The 22,678-nt window shown below is 42.8% G+C and overlaps 2 protein-coding genes across 4 annotated transcripts in view; both read right to left on the reverse strand.

The window, feature by feature from the left end:
• The window catches only part of LOC135263135 (mucin-2), a 29,679-nt gene extending 26,750 nt beyond the window's left edge, over positions 1-2,929 (reverse strand). For 2 of the 3 annotated variants that reach the window (XM_064350795.1, XM_064350794.1), the window contains exon 1: positions 2,492-2,929. In XM_064350795.1, the coding sequence (XP_064206865.1) occupies positions 2,492-2,577 (86 nt within the window). In that variant the 5' untranslated portion in view covers positions 2,578-2,929. The remainder of the gene's footprint in view (positions 1-2,491) is intronic. The other variant, XM_064350796.1, reaches the window with a different exon arrangement.
• A 6,747-nt stretch (positions 2,930-9,676) lies between these two features.
• Positions 9,677-20,735, reverse strand: LOC135263136 (patched domain-containing protein 1-like). Its single transcript, XM_064350797.1, has 3 exons — positions 18,682-20,735; positions 14,696-15,356; positions 9,677-13,035 (listed from the first exon to the last, which is right to left on the reverse strand). The coding sequence occupies exons 1-3, from the start codon at positions 19,105-19,107 to the stop codon at positions 11,387-11,389; spliced, it is 2,736 nt and encodes a 911-aa protein (XP_064206867.1). The 5' UTR covers positions 19,108-20,735; the 3' UTR covers positions 9,677-11,386.
• Between the last annotated feature and the right edge of the window lie 1,943 nt (positions 20,736-22,678).

A 22,678-nucleotide genomic window follows, 5' to 3' on the forward strand; every position in this document is an offset into this window, starting at 1 on the left:
CATATAGAGCGCTATTTCAATCTCATAAACTGTAGCCATAGCCTACTGTGGCATCCTACATTCTATTTCAAGTTCATTGCATCTCACACAAGCTAATTCAGAAATATTTCTGTAGATTTGTGAAAGGAATTTGTGAAAATCAACCAAACAAACAAGCTACCAATCTGTTGTCAGTGACCATGTGACAGGAGTAGTAATGGCTGATCATGAAAATTGTATGTATGTTGACCCCTAAACGAAAGAATACCATGTCAAATTTTTGGAAAGAGATTGAAAATTTTTACCATTCATTTGTTACGTGTCCTTACAGCTTAGAAATGAATCATTGCCACATGCTGCTTGGTTAATTACCACCTGTGGTTATATTTGAAATTGAATTTTTACATTCCAGGGGCCTCATTTATAAAACGGACTTATGATCAATTTTGATCTTAAGTATGATTTACGCAGAAAATCACATACAAGTAGTTATTTATAAAACCTTACTTTGATGTGGAAATGATCTTATCTCTACACAAAGTCTAGAATTTATGTAAGTGATTTTCCTGATGGCTATGTAGGGGCATTGCAGTTTGGGATGCATATGCGTCCAAGCCTGTGGTGAACGTTGCATTAGATTTATGAACAATTTGTTCACTGCAGTGGCAACACACTACCAAGCTGCCTGTTTGGCTTTGTTTGTCAACCCACTATTTAGTCCACCGAATAATATGTCTTGCCTGTCTTCAATCTCCTCTATCATCGCCGTGATCTTGTCTTCCAAAAAGTTTTCTTTTCTCTTTTGGTCCATGATTATTCCTGACTAAACCCTCATTTGTGCTAGCATTATATAAGGGGAAATCGCTGATTGTAAGGCACATTCAGGTGCCGTCAATTTTAAGTTAATTTGAGATTTATAGATCACAGGTGTGTAAGTTACAAATTGGCTTCTTAGAACCTGCTTAGCAAGGTTTTTTATGCTCAGTATCTTTTATGAATCGAATGTAAGCACATGTCAGAAATGATCTTAAGACTAAGTTCAAGTATAAATCTAAGATTTTTTTTTAAATAAATGAGGCACCTGATCCTCACTCTGTTCTCCATCTTAGAATTCTAATTGTTGTACTCTGTTCTCTACAGTTTTGTAAAGTGCCTGCCTTCCATCAGTGACACTAATGCAAGGAACAGATTGTATGAGAGAGAGAAAGTAAAGAAAGAAAGAAAGAAAGAAACTCTTTATTTCTTTCTTTCTTTCTTTCTTTATCAGCATTCCTAGGGAGTATGGGGGGCAAAAAATAAAGTGTGGATAATCTTTTCTCACCCGTAGAATGTGCTTGTGTTTGTAGAGAGAGGGAAGAACGAGAGGAAAGTGGAAAGAGGAAGAAGAAATAAAGGAGAACTAAAGTCAGTGATTACTGACAAACAAAACATTTATTTTAACTTTGTTCAACAATTAAATAAAACCATATTTGGGGGGGGGGGGGTTGGGGGGAGGTTTGGAAGTAAGCCTTTACAAAATTGCACAAATTGTGAAATTGTGCTGAATTGAAAAAAAACCCGACAGGAATTCAAATAGTATCTAATGGTCCTCTGTATTCAAATCAGTCAGAGGCCACTTGTATGTGAATTCCTGTTTTCACTCGATTCCTTTCTCCTGCAGCAGCAACAATGAGGATGTATAGTTTCAGCAGCAAGACTTCCGTAATATCATCATAAAATTTCCTGTGCATCTCTGCCACACACTTCCTTATGGTCCTCATATATGAATAATATTCTTATGATTCTCATCAGAACTGAATGAAATTTTAATCACTGAAAGTCAGGAAACTCCCTTGTCACCTGCTTCACATATACAAGACATATTTTGGTCTTGTAATCTTGAAATGTTCCTAAATGAGACATTAGCTATTTATCAAAGTGGTGTTTTAAAAAAAAAAAAACTGTATTCTTAAAATTATTTTCTCATTTAGGATTTTTCAGTGTACAGTGTTCAGTGTACAGTGTAAATGGCTTTATCCATCTTATATGACAAAATAAATAAATAAATAAATAACATTTTGTCCATCTAGGCAAGTCTAAATGAGAGTCTTATCTTAAAGATAAGAAGTTCTAGTCTTCTAAAATTACTTTATATGAGCACTAACACAGCCTAATAAGTGCCACTGGGACCTGTGACTTCTGTTGTTCACAGCAGCACAGGTCCAATGATACTGTTAAAAAATTGTTATTGATTAGAATGATTAAACGAGAAATGCAGGTGAAGCAGAAATATGCCTCAAGACATGAATTAGATATCACATTTTAAATATTTTTAAGGCAACAGTTCACGCGACAATGGAATACGTTAGCCTGGCTCCAAAGTTTGCGCTAACTTACGGTAATAGCTACAAAAAGAAATCGTAAAAGTAAGACGAACCGCGCAACACCTCTTTTATAAGGGTACAAAAATACTGCGACTTCATTTCGTCTTTGGAGTATACTCATTTCCTTTTAATAATGGACAATTACTTACCTTGTGACAGTGACCCGTGGGACACGGTCCGTTCCACTACATCCTTTAAAGAAACTTGAAGGTAGGCTTCGACCCCGAAGTAGCATGTATTTTCCATTGGCGTAGCAATCTTCCCAGACTTTCCTAAGGTACGACCAACTCAATGATTTATTAGATGGCGCCAGCCTTTTCTCCGTAATTAACTATTAAATTATGATTGATGTCAGTGGGAAATCCACTTGCCCGTAAAAAGAAGAGCGCAAAATAGTTCCCACAGGATTCGAAAGTTATGCTTGAATTATGACAAAGGTTTCGCTCGGCACAGAACAGTGGTTTTAAGAGACACTCCCATTACAATAGAGACATAAGCACAGGCACGCCTTTCTAACGTCAAATACAATTTCACAGGAGAAGCCTGCAATACACACTCACACGCATAGCACAACGCGCACAGATATCAATCAGATTTGAAATCATACTGATATTGTGTCACCGCATTTGGTTTGTTGTCAATTTGTAGAAAATGTGAATCAGAAAAGTTGAGTCTTACTTACACAACTGTCACTCCACAATAAAGTCAGGGATTTTTTAAATATAGTAGTTTTACTAAATATGTATTAGTGGCCTTTTCAAAACAAGTGTCTCTGGATATTTTGGTTTCTTTTATATTTTTGAATGTCTGTGAATTAAAGAAAAAAACTGAACTGAAAAATGGTCCACCTAAACTGCATAGAATCTGCTTTTATAATGAAACACGATTATGCCATTATGTTGAATTCTGGCCCTTGCCCATAACCGACCATACCCTCCCCTGGACATCACGGAAACCCAAAGCACAGATCCTGGATACGGAGGATACAAGGCTTATTACTGAATAGCCTGCCCCACTGTCCCACTGCCATTGCCATGGTAACACTGCTGCTATGTGAAGGGACCACCCCCACATCACTGTGGATGATAAGCTGCAGGAACCAGGATAAGCATTTTGTTCCAGGACAGAATTGTTTTTGTGCAAACGGGTAAGGGGGGGGGGGGGGGGGGGGGGGTGGGTTGGTCCACATGATGTTCAGCTGTCTGGAGAATTGTCCGTGGGGAAGAGTCTCAATACTACAGACATGTCAGGACCTCAAAGGCAGTCTTTAGTGCCATCGTCAAATTTTCAGATCACACCACTTTAGTATGTCTGATCTGAAACAACAATTAGCCTGCAGGGAGGAGGTGAATGTCTTGGCATCATAGTGTCAAAAATTATGTTTCTTTGACCATAAAAAGTCAAGCAGTTCATTTTTGCACTTCCCCAGCTTTCACTCATCACATACACAGTTTGCACACTCTATGAACACTGTATAAAATATTTTTTTTACATTGTCTGGATTGTTTATACTGTATTTTTGTGTTCAATGTTAATGTTAAAGTTTTACATTTTCGGGAGATCCCGCCAATTTCATCCCAGTTTCTTTGTTAAACTTGAGTTGAGTTGAATTATGTTCCTGAAGCTACTGTGCAGTTGATATGTCATTACACAGCCTTCCCAAAACTGGTCATGCGGCTTTTCTCCACTGCACAACAGTTTGTTGCCAAAAAAAGAGGATTAGAACTGCACATATAGTTTTGTTTTTGTTCAAGAGGGTGTGCACCTTTTGACGCATTGTTGTTCGTACTTGTTCCGTCCCCACTTGCTGTTTTCAGAAGTGACACAGAGAGAATCATACCTGAGCCAAGTCAACCTGCTCCACTACTGCTAGGTTGATTTCAAGGTGACTAAACAATGGGAACTGGAACACCTGCCCTCACCTTTGGTCTATGCCACTGCCAGTGTTCTTCACAGTGGTCTCTTGACAAAATGTCTTTGTGACACTGCAGAATTCCAAGAATGTTTCACATCACTGGACCTCGACAGAGAGTAAGAGAAAACGGGAAGGAAACTCTAGTGTCAAGTTTCACAAAACAGAAATTATGCAGTAGGCCTAAATAACACCTCACACGTCACCAGTCAGCTGCACTGTTTGTATGGTGCATTGCACAGTTGAATGCAAATGTGATGGGAGAGTAACACAATTTTTTGTGGTTTCGGCTCTGTACTCCAGCTTTAAGTGTACACACATCCATCTCAGGTGATCCATTTAGGAATTGCAGCCCTTTTTACACATAGCTCCGAATTGTAGGGGACCAAAAGTAATTGGACAAATTAACATAATCTGAAATAATAATATTTACGTAGTACTTGGTTGCAAATCCTGAAGTCTTTGACCCATAGACCTCACCAATGCCGAGTATCTTCCGTGGTGACTCTGCCAGGCCTGAACTGCAGCTATCTTCAGTTCTAGTTCATTTCTGGGGTGTTTTGCCTTCAGTTGTGTCTTCAGTAAGTGAAATGCGTTTTCAGTTAGATTCAGCAAAGAAATGTAGACCCCTAACCGACAGAACCTTCCTGTACGCTGGGTGATGCAATTGCAATTACATGTTGACATATGGGCCTACCAGCCACAGTCGTCACTGCCATGCTCTTGTTTTGATCTGAGACCGTGGGGCTCATGCACACACCGCAACATAGTGCCTTAACCCGAATAACCACCTGGTTACCCATCAACCCCTGAACTAAAATGAGTAAAGGAGTGTGTTTTTACGATGAGCTGAAAAGTGGAGCATAATTATATTTATGACTGAAAACAGCACATTTGGAAAAAAATGTATAAGAACAGTCTCATTGTTGGTTGAAGCCAGAGGAACCAGCAGCAAAAACCATAATGTCTCTCACATACTGGCTCAATGACTGAGTGAGCAAGAACACCAGTACTGTATGTGCTTTTCTTGTTAACTGATGAACAGATCAGCAAAATAGTCAAAGCCACTGAACAGGGTTTACTTAGTTAGGGATCAAGCATTATCTAGAGCAGGGGTGTTCAATTTTGTCTGGAAAGGGCTGAGGATGGGTGTAGGTTTTTGATTCAAACCAGCACTAAGAAACCTGATTCTACTTATCAAGGTCTTGATTGAAGACCATGATTACTTAGTTGAATAAGGTGCTCTGCTTGAACCCAAAGCTGCACCCACCCCTTTTCAGATAACATTGGACACGCCTGATTGAGAGCTTTTCTAAAAGTCTGCACATGCCTTTAAATGTACACAAATGTCATTGGATACTGTACGTACGGCTTTTGTGTCATGCTTCTTGGTTCAGGGTGTGGGGAAATTACACTCAGAGAAAGGAAAGGTGAATTGACACTGATGGATTGACATGTCCAGAATTCAGTAAGAAATTAGTCTATGAGTCAGACATTAGCCTGAGACATCTGGGATTCCCTGGTAAGCCTTGTGGAGTCAGTGCTTAGTCTTGACCAATAGGCCACTGAAGCCAGTAGGAAGAGTTATTATGATCTATTGACCTGGATTGTTTGTGCCTGAAATGTATGTTATTGTGTGACGTGGCCTGGTCCCAACAACTGACTAGAGAGAAACAATTTGTTACAGACAGACCTGGCATCACATCTATGAAACCCATACTGTACCATATGACACCCTGCCTTAGATTAAAATGAGTGATAGCTAATGCAGTGTTTGCATCTACGTGTAGTGTTTGTAGTTCAAAGAATTGTGAATGCTATCACAGCTCTTGGAATGTCCTTGGATTCAGTCATTTCATTTACTGGATAAAGGTGTGGGAACTGGAGTGAATACTGTATGTTGACCTCAGTGGGAAACCTCAAAAGCTTCAGTGCAAAGGTAACGTGCACACACTGTGAGATTAAAGGATCACCTCCTGACAGCTTAAGCCACAATATCGCAAAAGAACAAACGTGTTTTTTCTTTCCGCTTTCATGCCAATCTGCAGGACACTATAGGAGTATATGCTGCACCCTGACTTGAGGTGTGTGTTTCTGTTTGCGCCTTTTAGTGTTTGTGTGGGCGTACTTGTATGCTTGTGCATGTGCTTGTGTTTGTGTGTGAAGGAGATAGAGTGGGAAAGAGAGAGAGAGGGAGAGAGCTGGGAGGGGGGCTTGATATACAAACTGATTGTTTCTCAGTATGTATAAAGAGGGGTTATGAGGGTTGAACTCAGACCTGGATGTCTGGGCCTCCTGATTATCAGTCTTATCAATGGTGCTACAGACAGCTTCTGTGTGACAGAGATAATGCTCTTTACCAATGCCCCATCCTCCCCCTCCTCACACCTGCCCTGACACACATCTTTCCCATGCAATGCCAACACAGACATCCCACTGACATATCCACCTGAAATCGAGGGACAGGCTTCTTCCCAGCATTTGTGAGGCTGGGGCAGCACCAGGGTAGAGACATAGAGGACTGAGGGGTGGAAGGATGAGCAGAAGGGTACCTATAAGGGCAGAAACAGCACTCTACACTTCTAAAAAAACGAGCAAGAAACACGTTTGCTGCTAAACCACACACACATGCAGATGCAAATACAGAAACACATACCCACAAGCAGACAATACAACCTCAAAAATGCAAAAGTGACAGGGAACACACATGCATGTGCTTTTAATTGACCTGAATGTAATTTCACAAGAAGCTCTATCTGAAACAGAAACCAGAGGCACCTGCAAGCTCTCCCTGAAATCATACTACATAGTACATTTGTGTCCTGGATAAGTAGGATAAGGAGGCCGTTTTCAGAGTATGACATGAGAGGTAGGTGGCTTTAGCAGGAGCAAGAGGAAGATAAGGGAGATACAGTATTGGCTATTTGAATAGTGATCCTCTGTTCACACATCTACACTGTCAGGGTTCATCATCTGCTGTAACTTACAGGGCAGTCTGCCTGAATGTCCAGGAGCTCATGTGATAACATGATAACAGGAACTCATCGTGTTCCTGGTTTGTTGTAACTGTGATTCATGAACTTCCTACCTGTCTGTTTAAGCTGCTGGATATTTACTGAAGCACTTTGCCATATTGTATGTATAAGCCATTTGTGCACGCATGTATTTTTTGTACTCCCATTTCTTTGTTTCTATTGCGATATGGCCAGCTGATTATGGAGGTCTTTTTCAGAATACTGAGAGGATGTGTGCTTTGATTTCAGTCAGCGCGAGAGAGAGGGGGGGGGGGGGGATAAGTGGTGGCACAGATCCCATTAGTACTGCATCTGTCTCTTAGACAGGCACTCTGATTTATGGGTTTAGAGGAGAATAACCTGCCAATCCTAGTAGACAGGCTTTATCTCCTTTGCCCAAATTTCTGTCTGGCCAGACTTCCTGCTGTTCTCCTCCACATCCTCCACCCCTTTTTGCGCAAACCAGGCACATTTGCATGAGAACTCATCATGTGACACATTGTTTCCATGGTAATGATAAACAGATCAAAATGTTTTGGAACAGAACATGTTGAAGCTTTGTATTCTCTCTGTAATAAATCAGACACACCCACACCCACACAACATTAATAGAAGAATAAGATTATATCAGATATCTGTATTACCTGTAGATTATGATCTTTTCCTGAGGCATGCGTGCACCCTGCCACGGTTAAATTACCAGTTCCCCTCACACTCACAGGCAGGTGCTTTTACCCTCCACACATTCATAGACAGGCGTGCTCAACACTGAGCTTGGGGTGAACCTACCATCATATCTGAGATCAATGCACAAAACATACAGCTGTTCTAACCAAGGTCAGAGGATTCATTATTCTTTATATTATACTAAAGGCTTGGTCTAAAAAGAGAAGTTATTATCTATCTACGACCATTGACAGGTTGGATTTACATGACATGGATCTGAAAGCCTTACAAAGTAAAGAGACACTTGTACATATACAGTACATTAAGGATGAGCTGTAGTTATACTTCCCTTTTATTGTGTGGTATGGTGGCAACAGTTAACAAGACACGGCAGTCCTTTCACACTGTGCTTCAATAAACAGGCATACAAGTGTGAGACAGCATAAGGCCCTTTTAACACCATTTTAAACTATATGGACCTATGGCATTTTGTTTCAGTTTATGGGCATGTGATGTGGCATACACTATAAGCCCACAAATGTATGCTATATGAACATGTGACATCACATAAGGTTAAAAGGTACTATAAATAAATTAAAGGAAATAATTTAAATGTGGGCATAAACAATAAATCTGAATGAATTCAAATGAAATAATTTGCTTTCACATGGACATGTTTGATGTGTTTAACCTTGAAAGTTTTGTAAAGTGCTTATAAAAATATTACATTTTAATTCTATTTGTGTGGAAATAAATATTAAAATACATTTGATTCCCAGATAATGTTGTGATACGTGAAATACTGCTCTAGTAGACTGGTTTTGACAACAGGTTTAATTACCAGAATTCAAAGCTAGTAAGCAATCCTACTTGAACAGTTTGCTGAATTTTCATTGATCAGGGATGGCTATGACCACCAAGAGAACCAATGTACTTTACGCTATGATTTAGCCACCAGTAAACACTCCGCCCATTGAGCAATTTGTGACAATAGCGGTTCTCTCCTTATCTCCCCCAGTGCACAGCCTCTCTGTCCATTACAAGAAACCCACTCCCAGCACCCCCAGATAGCTTTGGTGGAATACAAATATGGAGTGAGATAAAAATAATGTATTTTTAGCTTTATTACAGATCAAATTCATCTTCTGCAACCTTCACTGCAACACAGAAAACACACCCAAAGCTGTTGTTGGGCTGTATGCTTTGTCCCTGCTACCACCCACCCTCACTCCCACACTGACTGCTCCACTCAGCACCGGAGCTTCCTGAAAAACACGTTGGTACTCCTCTCTCCTGTCTGTCATAAGTACAGGGTCCACCAGATCATCGGCCACCTCTGAGGGAAGCATCTGCCATTGGAGCATGAACAATGACACAGCAAATGGGCCACCTCCCCAGACCATATCTGCTGTACTTCCTGTCAGTCCAGTACCTCTGTCTCTTCAGATGTATACATGTTATTGTTATCCACCAGAGGTAGAAAGAGAGAGCGAGAGAGAGAGAGAGAGAGAGAGATACTAAAGAGATAATGAGAAACAGAGAAACAGAATGATATTGAAAATAGATGGAGGGAGATAAAGGAGAGTGAGATGGACTAGTTGGGCTGAAAAAGTAAGAGGAAAAGGAGGAGGGATATTCATCATAAGAGCAGACATACAGTTGGAAGAGGGCACAAAATATATTATGTGAGGAAAGAAAAGTCAGAATATTGAGATGAAAATCTAAAACTGACCACCAACCACTAGGGGGCATTGCATACCTTGTATGTTTTAATGCACAGTTCCATTTCAAGAGTAACACTGTTCATTGCCTGCTTTCACTATAATATGCCGCCATACTGACAAGTCATTCAAGCGTGTCAGTATCTAAGAAAGCCAAAACTAGCAGTCTCGTAAAAGAGGGCTTTTGGCTTTTGTGGAATGTCCGTTTACACCAATTGTGTACTGCCTTTTATGTTAACAGACACAAGGGTGTTCAGCAATGAATTCTAGTCCTAGAGGCAGGATTAATCTATGTATAAGGTTTCAGTGTTTGCATTTCCGATTAAAATGTTTAAGTGCAGGACAGCTTTGGCACAATTATAAGAATCATGTGGAGATATGAAATAAATGAGTTGCAAGAAGTAATAGATCACATGCCTGCTCATCGGTCATACTGTACATTGGAGAAGGGAAATATCACATGCTGATATCAAAGCATAAGAAATATATGATAGGAAATTCTTCTGAATACTGACCGTTTACTTTTCAATATAGAGACAGTACTTGTCAAACTGCATGATAGTGAAAAATAATTTACTGATTCAGTTACCTTTCATAGATTCCATGTTGATCAATAAATATTCCTAAGAATTAGGTGAACAGTCATTCAATATACCAATGCATAAAAATATGACTCTTACCAAAGAAAAAAAAAAGAAGATAATCACAATGCTGCATAAGAATCACATTACATTCATTTAATAAAATATGTAATTTAATACGTTCTCAGTCACATCTTTTAGATTCCCGCCCAACCCCCCCTCCCCTACAGGGAGTAGGAAGGAAATAGTCACAATACCCATAGCGTGTGTGAGTGTGTGTGTGTGTGTGTGTGTGTAGGGCCACTGTTTAGGGGGGGTATAACCAGGTACGTTGTCCTGAGCCCTAGAGGAGGGGGGGGCCCAATGTGTAATGAACGTGTAGGTTTGGGAATTTTACCCGGTGGCCCTGTATGTGTGTGACGGCAGTGAGAAAGACAGAAAGGGTGAGTGGATAGAAACATATTGAATAGAGAGATGAGAACTGACAGAAGCCGTGTATGTGAGAATCAAAGGGAGTGGGAGGCTGGCAAAATGGCTATTGTCATTTTCTTGCTCTGTTTTGAAATGTTACATGAGTCATGCACGAGACACACATCTGAAACATAAATAAAGGAAAGATTGGAGATTTGGGGAAGTTACCAGAAACAAAATCTATTCTTACATCAGAGGGAGGTGATAAAACTGGCAGTGAAATAAATCTGAAAACATCCTTATTCCACTCAAGATAACCTTTGTCATCTCTGATTCCTGCAGAGAAGAACCGTTTGATGCCATCACCCGCATATCCCTTTGTAATAGCCTGTCTATTTGACCCAGAAGCAAAATTCTCTCAACCATCCTTTCATCAGACTGAAGGGAGTAAAGGAGATGTTGCATTCTCTCTCACAATTGTTTCTCATGACAATTGAAGTATAACCTTTCACTCATCCAGACTATTCATAACTGGTGACAACTGTCAATCTAACATCACTGCTCTTGCACCTGCAGCAACAGGACTTTCCTGGCTTACGCGGCTAGCCCATTCTCTCATCATAACTTCCCCATGCACATTTCCTTTTCTAGAATATGCATTCTACTTGTGACTGGTCTCCAACCCTGCAAGCCTCTGTTAGACTTTGGTGACCTGGTCCGTGAAGTCCGCAAGCACCTCTCAGACTGTGGTGATCTGGTCAACCACTCGTGTGCTGTCCACCATCTCCACGCACTCGATCTCGTCCCTGCTCTCCACCCCTTTCTTCTCTTTCCGCTTCTTCTTGGAGGGCGGCAGGAAGGTCAGGAGTACAGGCAGAATGGCCAGGCAGTGGAAGAGGGTGATGAAGGCGGTGAGAAAGAGGCACCGGAACAGGGTGCCAGTGAGGTTGGAGGGCACGGCGGCCAGGGGCAGCAGGGCGGCGCCGTGGCACAGGCAGCTCTGCAGCACGGGCACGCCGTGGCGCTCCAGCGCCAGCTTCACCCAGCGCGTGCGGGTGCACTCACGCCCCAGAGCGAAGGTGGAGAGCAGCGGGCCGCACGAGTCCACGGCGTAGTTGACGCTGTGGATCAGGCACAGCACCGAGACGCAGTCCAGCTCCACCCTCCACAGGGTCATGAACCCGATGACGCCAAACTCCACCGAGGCCGCGGTCACCGTCAGCCACACGTTGACCAGCGAGTCGGCCACCAGGAAGGCGGAGAAGAAGAGGAGGAATAGGGCGGCGATGCAGGAGTTCTTGAGCGGGGCGCCCACCGAGGAGGCGTAACGGTCCATGTAGACGAAGGAGGGGTTGAAGATGATGAACTTGATGCGGGAGGTAAGCGAGAGCTTGCGCAGGGTGTCCAGCAGGACGTGCATCTCCTCGCGCTTGTTCTCTGTGGTCTTGGCCACCAGGAACATGCGGGAGGCCACCACGTCCACCTCGCTGTCCGCCAGGCGGCCGAAGATGATGTCGTCTGAGAAGTGCAGGAACTGCGGCTGCTTGAGGAACCCGGAGCGGAGGCGCTCGGTGAAGTCGCGCTTGGGCAGGCTGGTGCTCACATTGAGGCTGCGCAGGTAGCCCAGGTAGCTCTCGAACCATGAGATTCTCTCAAAGCCCTTGGTGTACTCCAGCAGGTCTTCCTGCACGCTGGCGTTCCAGTACTCGATGGACTCGTAGATGTAGAAGCCGATGACGGGGCTGTAGCTGCTGAAGTACTTCTGCTGGGCCTTGGTGTAGGTGATGGTGCTGGTCTCCGTGGCGACCACTCCGCTGAGGTCTGAGCCTTCGCTCACCTGCAGGTAGCCCATCAGCGCGAAGGAGATATAGACCAGGTAGAAGAGGACTACAAAGGGCTTGACGTAGGTGTTGGTGATCCACCCGCAGTAGTAGCGCTTCATGAAGGCCACCAGCAGGTGACTCTCGTACGTGCGCAGGTCCCCCAGCTCAGATGCCTCTTCGTTGAACTGCGTGTACATGAGGAATCGATACCAGGCCGGCTTCTGGAGCAGCAGCTCGGGTTTGGGCACTTTCTTGCAGAAGAGGCTGTGCTGGTAGTTGTTCTCCATGTAGCCGGTGAAGACCAGGTTGGAGCCATAGAAGGTGATGATGTAGAGGTAGTTGAAGAGCACAGAGATGCAAGTGTTCTGGCAGAAGAGGCGCACAGCCTCGATGTTGGTGAAGGGGCTGGCGCCTATGCCGAAGGTGACCAGGTACAAGGCAGTGCTGGCGGTGAATGGGAGCATGCAGTCCGAGAACACTGCCGCCACGCGCTCCTTCACGTGCTGGTCCTCCCGTGTCCGTCGCCATGATGACAGCATCTCAAAAGTCCCGAGCAGCCCATGACCTGGTAAGAAGCAGAATATATCTTGAATATACAGTATATTCAAGAAGCATAATATCAGAATATTTCTTGCATATTCTGATATTGTGTGGAGATTCTGCACTTGCAGCAGTTCTGCACTTGAGATTTCACATATAATACAAGAACATTTTTTTCATTTTACCAATTTACACACACACACCACACACAAATAAACAAACAAACAAATCAAGGAAAATGTTATGGCAATGGCAGCACTCGACTGCACATACTCAGGCAATGGAAACTACAGAGCTGCAGTGGGATCATGTTAGAGCACAACTGGAATCATACAGGCAGCAGGGATGTTGGACAGTGTAAGAACAGCATCATTCTCCCCTTTTTAATTTTCATTTTTTGTCAAGTGCCCTGGGATGTACGCATTAAGAGCGCAAAATAAGAGCTTGTCCGCTGCCCCCAGCCTCCCCTTCCCCTAGTCCCCCCCTGCCCCCAGCCTCCCCTTCCCCCAGTCCCCCCTACCCCAGCCTCCCCTTCCCCCCGTCCCCCCTGCCCCAGCCTCCCCTTCCCCCAGTCCCCCCTACCCCAGCCTCCCTTTCCCCCAGTCACCCCTGCCCCCAGCTTGAACTCCCCCGTCGCCCCCATTCACCACGCATTCTACACTAGCACGCAAGCCCATTCGCGGATGAATGCGCCTGTGAGAAATTGATTCTTAAATGAATGGCTTCTGGCATGTAGAGATAAGTGCTATTGTACTGGTGGATGGTCCTTGTACTGTAATTACTACAGCACATTTTTATTAGCATCTTACTTGAGCTATGTCTGCTCTGTATCCCTGCAGCCAGGGATATGAGGTCAGCTGACCCTCTGGAGGGATAACAACCTTCCAGGCCCTGCCAGCACTAGCCCTCTGAATGTATCCTGTCTTTGAAACCCAACTGACCTCTAAAACACCCACACTCACTTCACCCTCACCCACATCCAGGGCATTGCTGAGTGGGGGGGCGGGGGGCAGGGGGGGGAGTACCCCTGGGTCATCACTTTTGTGTAATTAGAATAAGGTTCCAAAGATTTCAGTGTATCTTCTATATCCCTTGTAACAGGAATATGTATTTATATGAATACTGTAAGATGGTTCTCCCTGAAGGATAAATGACAAAAAGAGGTTTAAAAATACCCACGGACCATCACTTTAATATAAGACCATTACTTTAATATTGACTCTAAGATGTCCTTTATGAAGAATGGATTTTTGCAAGATCTTTAAAAAATTACATTGCCCTCTAATAAACTCTTTCTTCTTCCCAGACCTTCTACCACTTCTCATCCCCCCTGCCAGAGCAGTCAACTACTGCTGCTCACAGCAGGGGTGGAGCTAAGGAGGTATAACAGGGAAAGATTTTCTAGCCACAAGTAGATCTAGGGGGCCCCTAGAGGTGGAGTGGGTATGTGTGTATGTATGTGTCAGCATAAATACTTTTTAGATCCGTCCCTGGCTCACAGATGAAGCATGCAGTGTAAATGGAGCTCATGAATAAATGAATCACACACTGGAAACTCAACCTGAGGGGATAAATGGGTGACTGAGTGAATGAATGAAATACTCACTTACTGTAGCATGACACGCAGGTTCAACAAAATGGCTGAATGGATAAATGGATGTAAGAAAGTGAAGTCTGAGTCTCACCCAGCATGATGAAGGGGATTCCCAGGAAGGTAGAGTTGTATTTGCCACCGGCGAGGTTGATAATGCCAGCAGAGGTGAGGGTAGCCAGGCCGACGCTGACCAGAGCCAGGAGCCCCAGCCAGGGCTTGGTCCGTACGCAGTCCCTCATGGAGCAACACAGTACGGCCAGCGAGACGCACAGGCACAGGCTGACCAGCAGAGGGCACTCCGACACCTTGGTGGTCTTCTGAAAGTCCCGCTGTGGGGAGGAGGAGGTGAAGGGGTACAGGGTGATCTCGGGGTGGCTAGCCTGATAGCGCTCCAGGGCGCGGCAGAACTGCGCCTCCCAGCGCGTGGCCACCATGTCGTTCAGGGGGCTTGCCGCCTGCAGGTGGTAGGTGAGCTGCAGCGCCCGGGCAGAGCGGACGCTCTTGCGCCCCCCCTGTTGCACCCCGCCCAGCTGGTGCCCGATGTACGCCTCGCGGCCGTCCTGCAGCGTGGTGATGGGATAGCGCAGGGGCGGGGCAGTGCGGTTGGAGGCCCACGCCGCCCGTAGCTCCTCCAGCACGTGCAGGATGTCGTCCACGATGCAGCTGCTGTTGTCGTCCAGCAGGCAGAGGTGGGCGAACGTGTAGTTGAAGCCCAGCACGTGCACCTGCATCATAGTGACCGCACTGTGGAGCTGGAACACAGAACACAGGAGCTTTAAAATCAACCAGCCCCTCTTCTAAGAGCTACCCTTTGTGAGGCAGGGAGGGGCAGAAGACAAGGTCTCTCCTTCAGATGTTTTGGTGCTCAAAATGCAAAACATCGACTGGAAAGAGAGGGACCTTGAGCCTGTTTGCACCTGCATAAAAAATTAGGCAGACCTAATCTATACTTCTCTTTCTCCCTCACAACATGTCAATCAATCCTCTCTTTTCATACCCATTCCTATGCTTTCTTCATGAATTCATCTTCCCTCTCTGTGAAAATAAGAACCTTATGCAATAAGGCTTAATTATGCACATTTTACACTTCTTTTGGATGCTGAGGAAAACAGAAAGGTGACTCATCCCGTAGCTAGCCACCTTCATATGTGGGAAAATCATTATCTCTGTTGACAATGGCCTCTGACAAGGCAATGGGGAGCTACACAACATTTTTCCCAGACTGCCTGTGAGCAATAGACTCAACACTCCAAGGTCGAAGTCCATTTCGATTCAGTAAATTCTGAAAATTATTTAAATTTCAATCAATTCACTGGAAAAATGTTCAAATAACATCCATGGGTTTAATGTCAGTTTAATTCCTGAAAAGATTTGAATTGGAAATGGAGTGTACTCAAAACAGAGCTACACCTTTATCAAACGGTCACACACCTGAGCATTGGGCTGACTGCAGTGGTACATCACCAAACTAAAGAAAAGATAACCGTTTCTTATGTCTGAGCTCTTTAGGTTACCTTGCCATCCAACAACAGCAGACTATTTTAATATTATTGCGTAAAGATTTTGAAGGTCTTTGCTTTTGGCAGTCTGTAAAAAGATATCTCCGATTTCTTGTTGAATGTCCCATGGTCTTTCGGATTCAAATATTCAAGACAATTACATAAAGTGCTAAGCATATGATACACATAAAAACATGGAATTTTTAGAAAGATGACCTCGCTCAAAGCCTATTTGAGAACATACAGTAGCCTTTGATCTCGGTAATTAATTGAACCAAGAGTTATGGTTTTTTTGTTGGTGGCTGAGGATGGGGAACCTCCAACGGCTCCAGTACAAGATGTTGTAGGCAGGATTATAAAGCCCTGGTAGACTTTTTTTGGCACCAGCATTGAAGCTGGCTGTTTTTCCTTCCATGTGCATCTGAAGGCTTAACTCATTTGAGAACATGTTGGTGGTCTTCATGGTTAAAAAGTGCTGCAACTTCTGTTCCCAGAGTTTTGTTCTGTTTGCGGCACCCTCTGAAGAGTACTGCAGGAGAGCTGAGGTTGGATTGTCATTTTTTCTTGAATCAAATCCAGATGAACTTTGATCTACAAAGCTGCATCACTTGGAGGATGAATAAATGAAGATAGTTACAGGACAGAAGCAGCTGTACGTACTGAACGAGCCTCTTCCTCAGGAGTAGGGGCACCTGGTGTGTCTCAGTCACATAACCTGCAGGGATTTCAGCTAGTGTTTTAATTGTTACTAGTGCAATCCTCCAGGACTCCCTGTAGGCACTCGAAGGGCACAGTGAAATGGCTAATGAGTGGCTAATTCTGACATTTATATAAAAAACTGTATCTGACTTAACACGGGGAGGGTGAAAGGAAGGAAAGTGAACATGGATGGCACATCAAATGCACAAAATACAAAAAGCATTTTTTTAGGTAATGAGAGCAACAGTACCCGTTATGTATGTGTTTGAGTTATGTAACTGCTCTCATTTTAATGTATTTACTAAACCTAAACTAATATGTTTCAAAATACTGCATGTCCACTCTCCCAAATAATCACTCTTAATTTAACATGCGACTGTTGCTTGCAAACATCCCCGTCAATACTCGTCTGTGCTAAATTAGAGGTAATTACTTTATGAACATAGGGGAAGTACAACCAAGAGGTACAATCAAAATAATTTTTTGAAACATGGTTTAATAAAAAAGCTTGTTTGTTGGCAGAAGAAAGTGAGAAAATGTGAGAAAACTGAGACAAACTGGTGGTCCTACTCATAAGGTCACACCACTGTTTTGTTCTCTTTTGCTAAGACAGGAGACATGAAGCTATCACTTGATAGCCTAATCTGGTTTAAAAAGGAGATTTGAAGGTTACTGAGCCAGACAGGTCAGCATCTATTCTGTATTGGCACTGAGGTATTTTGTGGAGGGCTACAGAAATGCGCTTTCCCCTGGGTGTGCAGGGCTTCCAGTCTCAGAGTTTCCATTTTTCAGGCAAACCAGAATCTTTTCTGACCATAACCCCTCACCCTGGGGACATTATACTCTGCTTTTGTTGTGGATGGAACAAAGAGATTACTTTTTTGAAACGGATCCCATTTTTAAACTTCCAATTTCATAACAACAAAAAAGAAAAAGGATGTCACAGTTAGCAAGAGGGGTAAAGGTCTTGCCATCCTGGAGGCATCTGAATAAAAGCTGCATTAGTGATTGTGCTAGTGACCCCAGTGGAGGACCCAAGGAGTGCTGCAAGCAGGTTTAAGCCATATACACCCTCCAGTTATCTTTCCTTAATTGGAAATGCCATAGTTAATACAATTGTTTGCAATACTGAGTAACTCTTCTTTTGTTTTGAAGTAAAGTACAAATTTACAGACTTCATCTGACAATTTGAAAAGTGCAAAGTCCATATTATTTTCCATACCATACATGACACAACCCTATCATAATTAAAATGCAAATGAAATACATCAAGCCAGAAGGTCCCAGGTTTGAATCCCATGTGGAAGTTTCTTTTGCCCATTGTTCATGTGTTTTTTCTCCCGGGGTTACTCTGGTTTCCACAGTCCAAAAACATGCAGGTTAGGCTAATTGGAGACTTTAAGGTTGCCTGTAGGTTTGAGTGAATGGTACATGTGCCCTGCAATGGATTGGTGACCTGTCCATAGTGTATTCCTGCCTCTTACCCAATTCATGCAAGGACAGGCCCCAGAAATAGCTACAGTAGTAATTCCAGTACTGTAATTGTTATTACAGTAAACATACTGTGTATTACAACAACTTATAAGCTAATTGCTGACAGGAAGTTACTGTAAATTTTCTATCATATTCCTAATTCAGTGTAGCTAATTAATAGCTGTTAATTTTAAGTAGGCCTACATTGACAATAAGAGAGCAGTTAATAGAGAAATCTGAGGAAAAAATGATATATTCTTATTTATTCAATTTTATGAGGGTATTTCAAATACGTGTTGCTTCTCTTTCTATATTCTCAATTGTGTTATTTTTTACAGTGGTTAATTACATTGTATAATAAGAAAATCAAAGACATAGCTGTATACAGCCTTAAAATACCTCGTACCTCCAGAATTTGATCGACGTGATGCTGGTCCAATACGTTCCCCCGGCCTGTGGTGACAATCACCCTGCCGTATCTCCCTGGAGTCTGGAGATCTGAATAAAGAGTGTGTTTGGATCTGTTGACAGGGAACAAGCTGTCCACCAGTTTGCCCTCTATTTTGGCCAGACTGTGTTTGGGGGCCAATAGGTGCTCCATGTTTTCTTCGACGCGATAGCGGCTGAAACTGGCTCCCAGCAGGATGGAGACGAGCACCGGAGCAGATAAGAAGAACACCGGGTGGTTGGCTACAAAGTGGCCGAGTTTGTAGAAAGACGTCCTCAGCCCTTCACGCAAAACCTGCCGCAACATTCTAGACTGCAGCCACAACGGGAGGGAGAGGAAAGGCCTGCGGGATCCGAGCCTCTCCCACCGCCGAGACACCACCATCGGGGGGTTCTATCATAGGGAAACCCGATATCAGAGTGTAAAACGCAAGGCCTAGCGGTGCCTTGAGTAAGATCAGTTCCTCTCAAGTTTCCGTGGTCAGGCACTGCCACATTTTGATTATTGGCAGCATGCTTATTCTCTTGCACATCCCCAAAATAAATAGCGAATTACCTATCAAAAATATAGCTACGAAATTACTGAAGAAAATCTGTAAGACGTTGTATCCAGTTGTATTTACATTACGTATATTACCAAAACATACACACAATTTTTATAGTAAAAAGTAAGACCGATTTTGTCGCTAAAATGTTATTATATATATTTTTTTTTTAAACGGGAAAAAACGCAGGAATCCAGGCAGATACGTAAGAGACTCTTTAAAACCGATGTCAGAGGCGTACACAATTACTGTTGCAAACGGTAAGCGTTCCAAAAAAATATATAGGCGATGAGGAAAACAGAATGCAGAAAAGTGTCACGACTGTTTTATGTTGGCTATATTTGCCGAATATGTAATCACTTATACAAACAACTATTCAGTCAAAAAGAGCAGAACACCATAGGGTACAACACATTTAGTACACTAAAACATCGCTGCGATCTTCATACTGAAGTTTACAACGTTGACATACGAGCAGTCACGTCGCTGCACATTTCTCGCTGTGTCATATAATCATTTAACATCTCCTGAACGCGCACTTAATACAGCCCTATCAACAAATCCATATTTTTCCATACCAAATAATGAAACCTGACTGATGTAAATGATACGATGTAGACAACTGATCAATTCGCATTGTCAACCTCAGTTGCTCCAGAAAATAACAAAAGAATACCTCGGCAATGCACTGGTTTGGCGCATCAATTGCGGTTTTCCACCAGCATCACCCCGTTCATATGGATGACTGTATAAATAGCTAACAATTTCACGTATTTAATCTTTTTTTTGTCGTATTGCACATATTTATAAGAATCGTCGTCCACTTAATGTAGAAGTTGATTTAGTATTTAACACTTGAGCAAAATTCCGCGCAACTCAGTCACGAACCAGCCTACACAGGTGCGTTCCTTTCACTGGTGTGATTATCCCGGCTATTCCTCTGCGTCGCGTGTTTGTTAGCAGGCTATGGCAGGGTTTGCGACGCATCTCGGCAACCTTCTGTCCTCGGCACACATCGTGCGATTGTTTCAAAGTGACTGGAAATCCCTTTGTCTTGGTCTTCAGACGGTATGCACGGCTTTTAAAGGAAGTATTTAACCAGACCGCTTTATGCGAAGATAAATCGCTGGAAATAATGTTTGTGATACGCCGTTGTACTCCGCCTTACTTGTGGTCAACGATGGGAGTGCGGATTTTTGTGTATGTTTATGTTCTTGTCGATATAATCCTTCCATCGTTGCCGGTGCTGTCTGGCAAGCCAAGTGCTGAATCAGTCTTGCACGAGAGCTGGTATTTTGCCTCAAACAGTGTGTTGCATCGAAAGGAGGACAAGATCTTGAATGCTCTTTCTACCCTTGCTGTCTTTAGTGCATTCTACTACACACATCCGGGCGGTGTGGATAGATTGACCGAACACTATATATTTATTTACTGTATGGTTGTGTTTATCTCTATACTTGAAGTTGAACCTCTTCTGTAGCACCCCCTTTTTTTGACACAAGCATGACAATGACATACCCAAAATAAAATGGTTACTATTCTTGAACCCTTTTGATTACAGGCAGAATCCTGGTCTCATCTGAAAGGTAACCCTTGGAAGTTTGTTTTCCCAAGAAAGAATTCCTCCAAATATTACTGAAACAATTAACACAGTGGACATGAAAGTTTTTTTATTTTTTTTTATCATCTGACTGAAATGTTTTAATGGATACAGCTGCTTGTGGGTGTTCTTGGGGGATTTAGAACAAAATGGAGCCACAGCCACAATGCTGGACAAATGTTGGTTCATATTTTATGACAATGCCATGTAAATTAGCATTCTGCATTGGTTTTTTTATAAGCTATGTTTAGGCAGGTTTCCAAAATTTGGAGACTCCAAAATTACACTTGGTAACCAAATTATATTATGGGTCTTTAGAAGTGTGAAATACTACATATCGCATGCCGTATTCTCATTGAAGAAGTATACTGTACTGAAATTAGCTTGCTTTCCCATTTCTTGTCACCATCCACCTCTCGCTACCCCCCCCCCCCCCCCCTCCCCTCCCCTCCCCCACTCCACCTCCCTCTCCTTGCTCTCACCTCTGGCAGCAGGAGGTCAGAAGATTGTATAAAATAACTATATTAGCTATCTAGTTTACTAGTCCAGTGATTTAAGTTTTTGTCAAATACCCCATCTCCATCAACACGTCAAACACATCACACAATTTCATGTGCCACATGTATTATTAAGTCAGGCCTACTATGTATAAGCATACTGAATAATAATAAAAATATTTTGAGAATGTGCATAGACGTTCACTGATATAAAATGAGATCAAGCCCTTCATTGAAATGTCTTCTGCTGTGGAGTCAAAGCTGTTATTACTGTCCTCAAATATATTCACTCCCACAAGTGATAATTTCCAAGGCCTGCAAATGCCTCCAAAGCCTTCTGTTTAGACTTAGGCATTGAAAAATAAATTTCTGTTCTAAAACAACAACCTTCTTAGGCATAATCTCAAGAACTTTTTTCATAATATTTTCAGGGTATGTTTTTGAGACTAAAAACTGCAATGGATTATGTTCGCTGGACCTTTGCTACAATAAGGATATCGACTTTTTTGTGAATCATGCTGTCTGTGGATTTCCAAAATGCACAGAAGACAAGGAACCCCCAAGCCTGTATGGAATATATACAGTGAGTTCCATAATGTTTGGGACAAATATATTTTTTAATCTTGGTTTGGCTCTGTACTCCACAATTTTAGATTTGTAATCAAACAATTCATGTGTAGTTAAAGTGCAGATTTTATTTAAGGACATTTATACTCTTTGGTTTCACCATGTAAAAATGACATATCCCCGGATAAGATGCTTCTGTTCACTTCAAAATTAATTCTGCTGCTGCTATCAGCAGTTACGTCATCAATCAATATAAGTGAGTCATTACCTATGGCAGCTGTACATGCCCAAAGCATGATTTGTCACATTGATCTCATTTTTCATTTCAGAATTTCTCTCTGGGCGATGCAGGGTATTTTTAGATTTGGGAAATTGTTTGGAAAAAAATCGGTATCAGTTGAAAGAAAATTTTAAAAACACAATGCAAATGCATATAAAAGACAGCACCATTTGGAACTCAAAGCATTTGACTACTATCCATTCATCATCTATACCCGCTTATCAAGGTCAGGGTCGCAGGGGGTGCTGAAGCCTATCCATTGTGCATTGGGCAAGAGGCAGGAATACACCCTGGACAGGTTGCCGATCCATTTCAGGGTACACACACCATTCACTCATACACACATACCTATGGGAAACGTGGAGTCCATTTAGCCTACCTGCATGTCTTTGGACTGTGGGGGAGACCCACATGGACAAACAGAGAACATGCAAGTTTCACACAGAAGGGCCCAGGCCCCAGATTCT

This window comes from Anguilla rostrata, chromosome 9 (genome assembly GCF_018555375.3).
Source record: "Anguilla rostrata isolate EN2019 chromosome 9, ASM1855537v3, whole genome shotgun sequence".
NCBI classification, from domain to species: Eukaryota; Metazoa; Chordata; class Actinopteri; order Anguilliformes; family Anguillidae; genus Anguilla; species Anguilla rostrata.

Bases quoted from the DNA above. Each gene is read 5' to 3' on its own strand.
- LOC135263136 (XM_064350797.1), bottom strand. From the start codon at position 19,107: ATGGTGGTGTCTCGGCGGTGGGAGAGGCTCGGATCCCGCAGGCCTTTC. The intron at 15,357-18,681 runs GTACGAGGTATT...TCTGTGTTCCAG, and splicing joins ACGTCGATCAAATTCTGGAG to CTCCACAGTGCGGTCACTAT. The intron at 13,036-14,695 runs GTGAGACTCAGA...GCTTCTTACCAG, and splicing joins AATCCCCTTCATCATGCTGG to GTCATGGGCTGCTCGGGACT.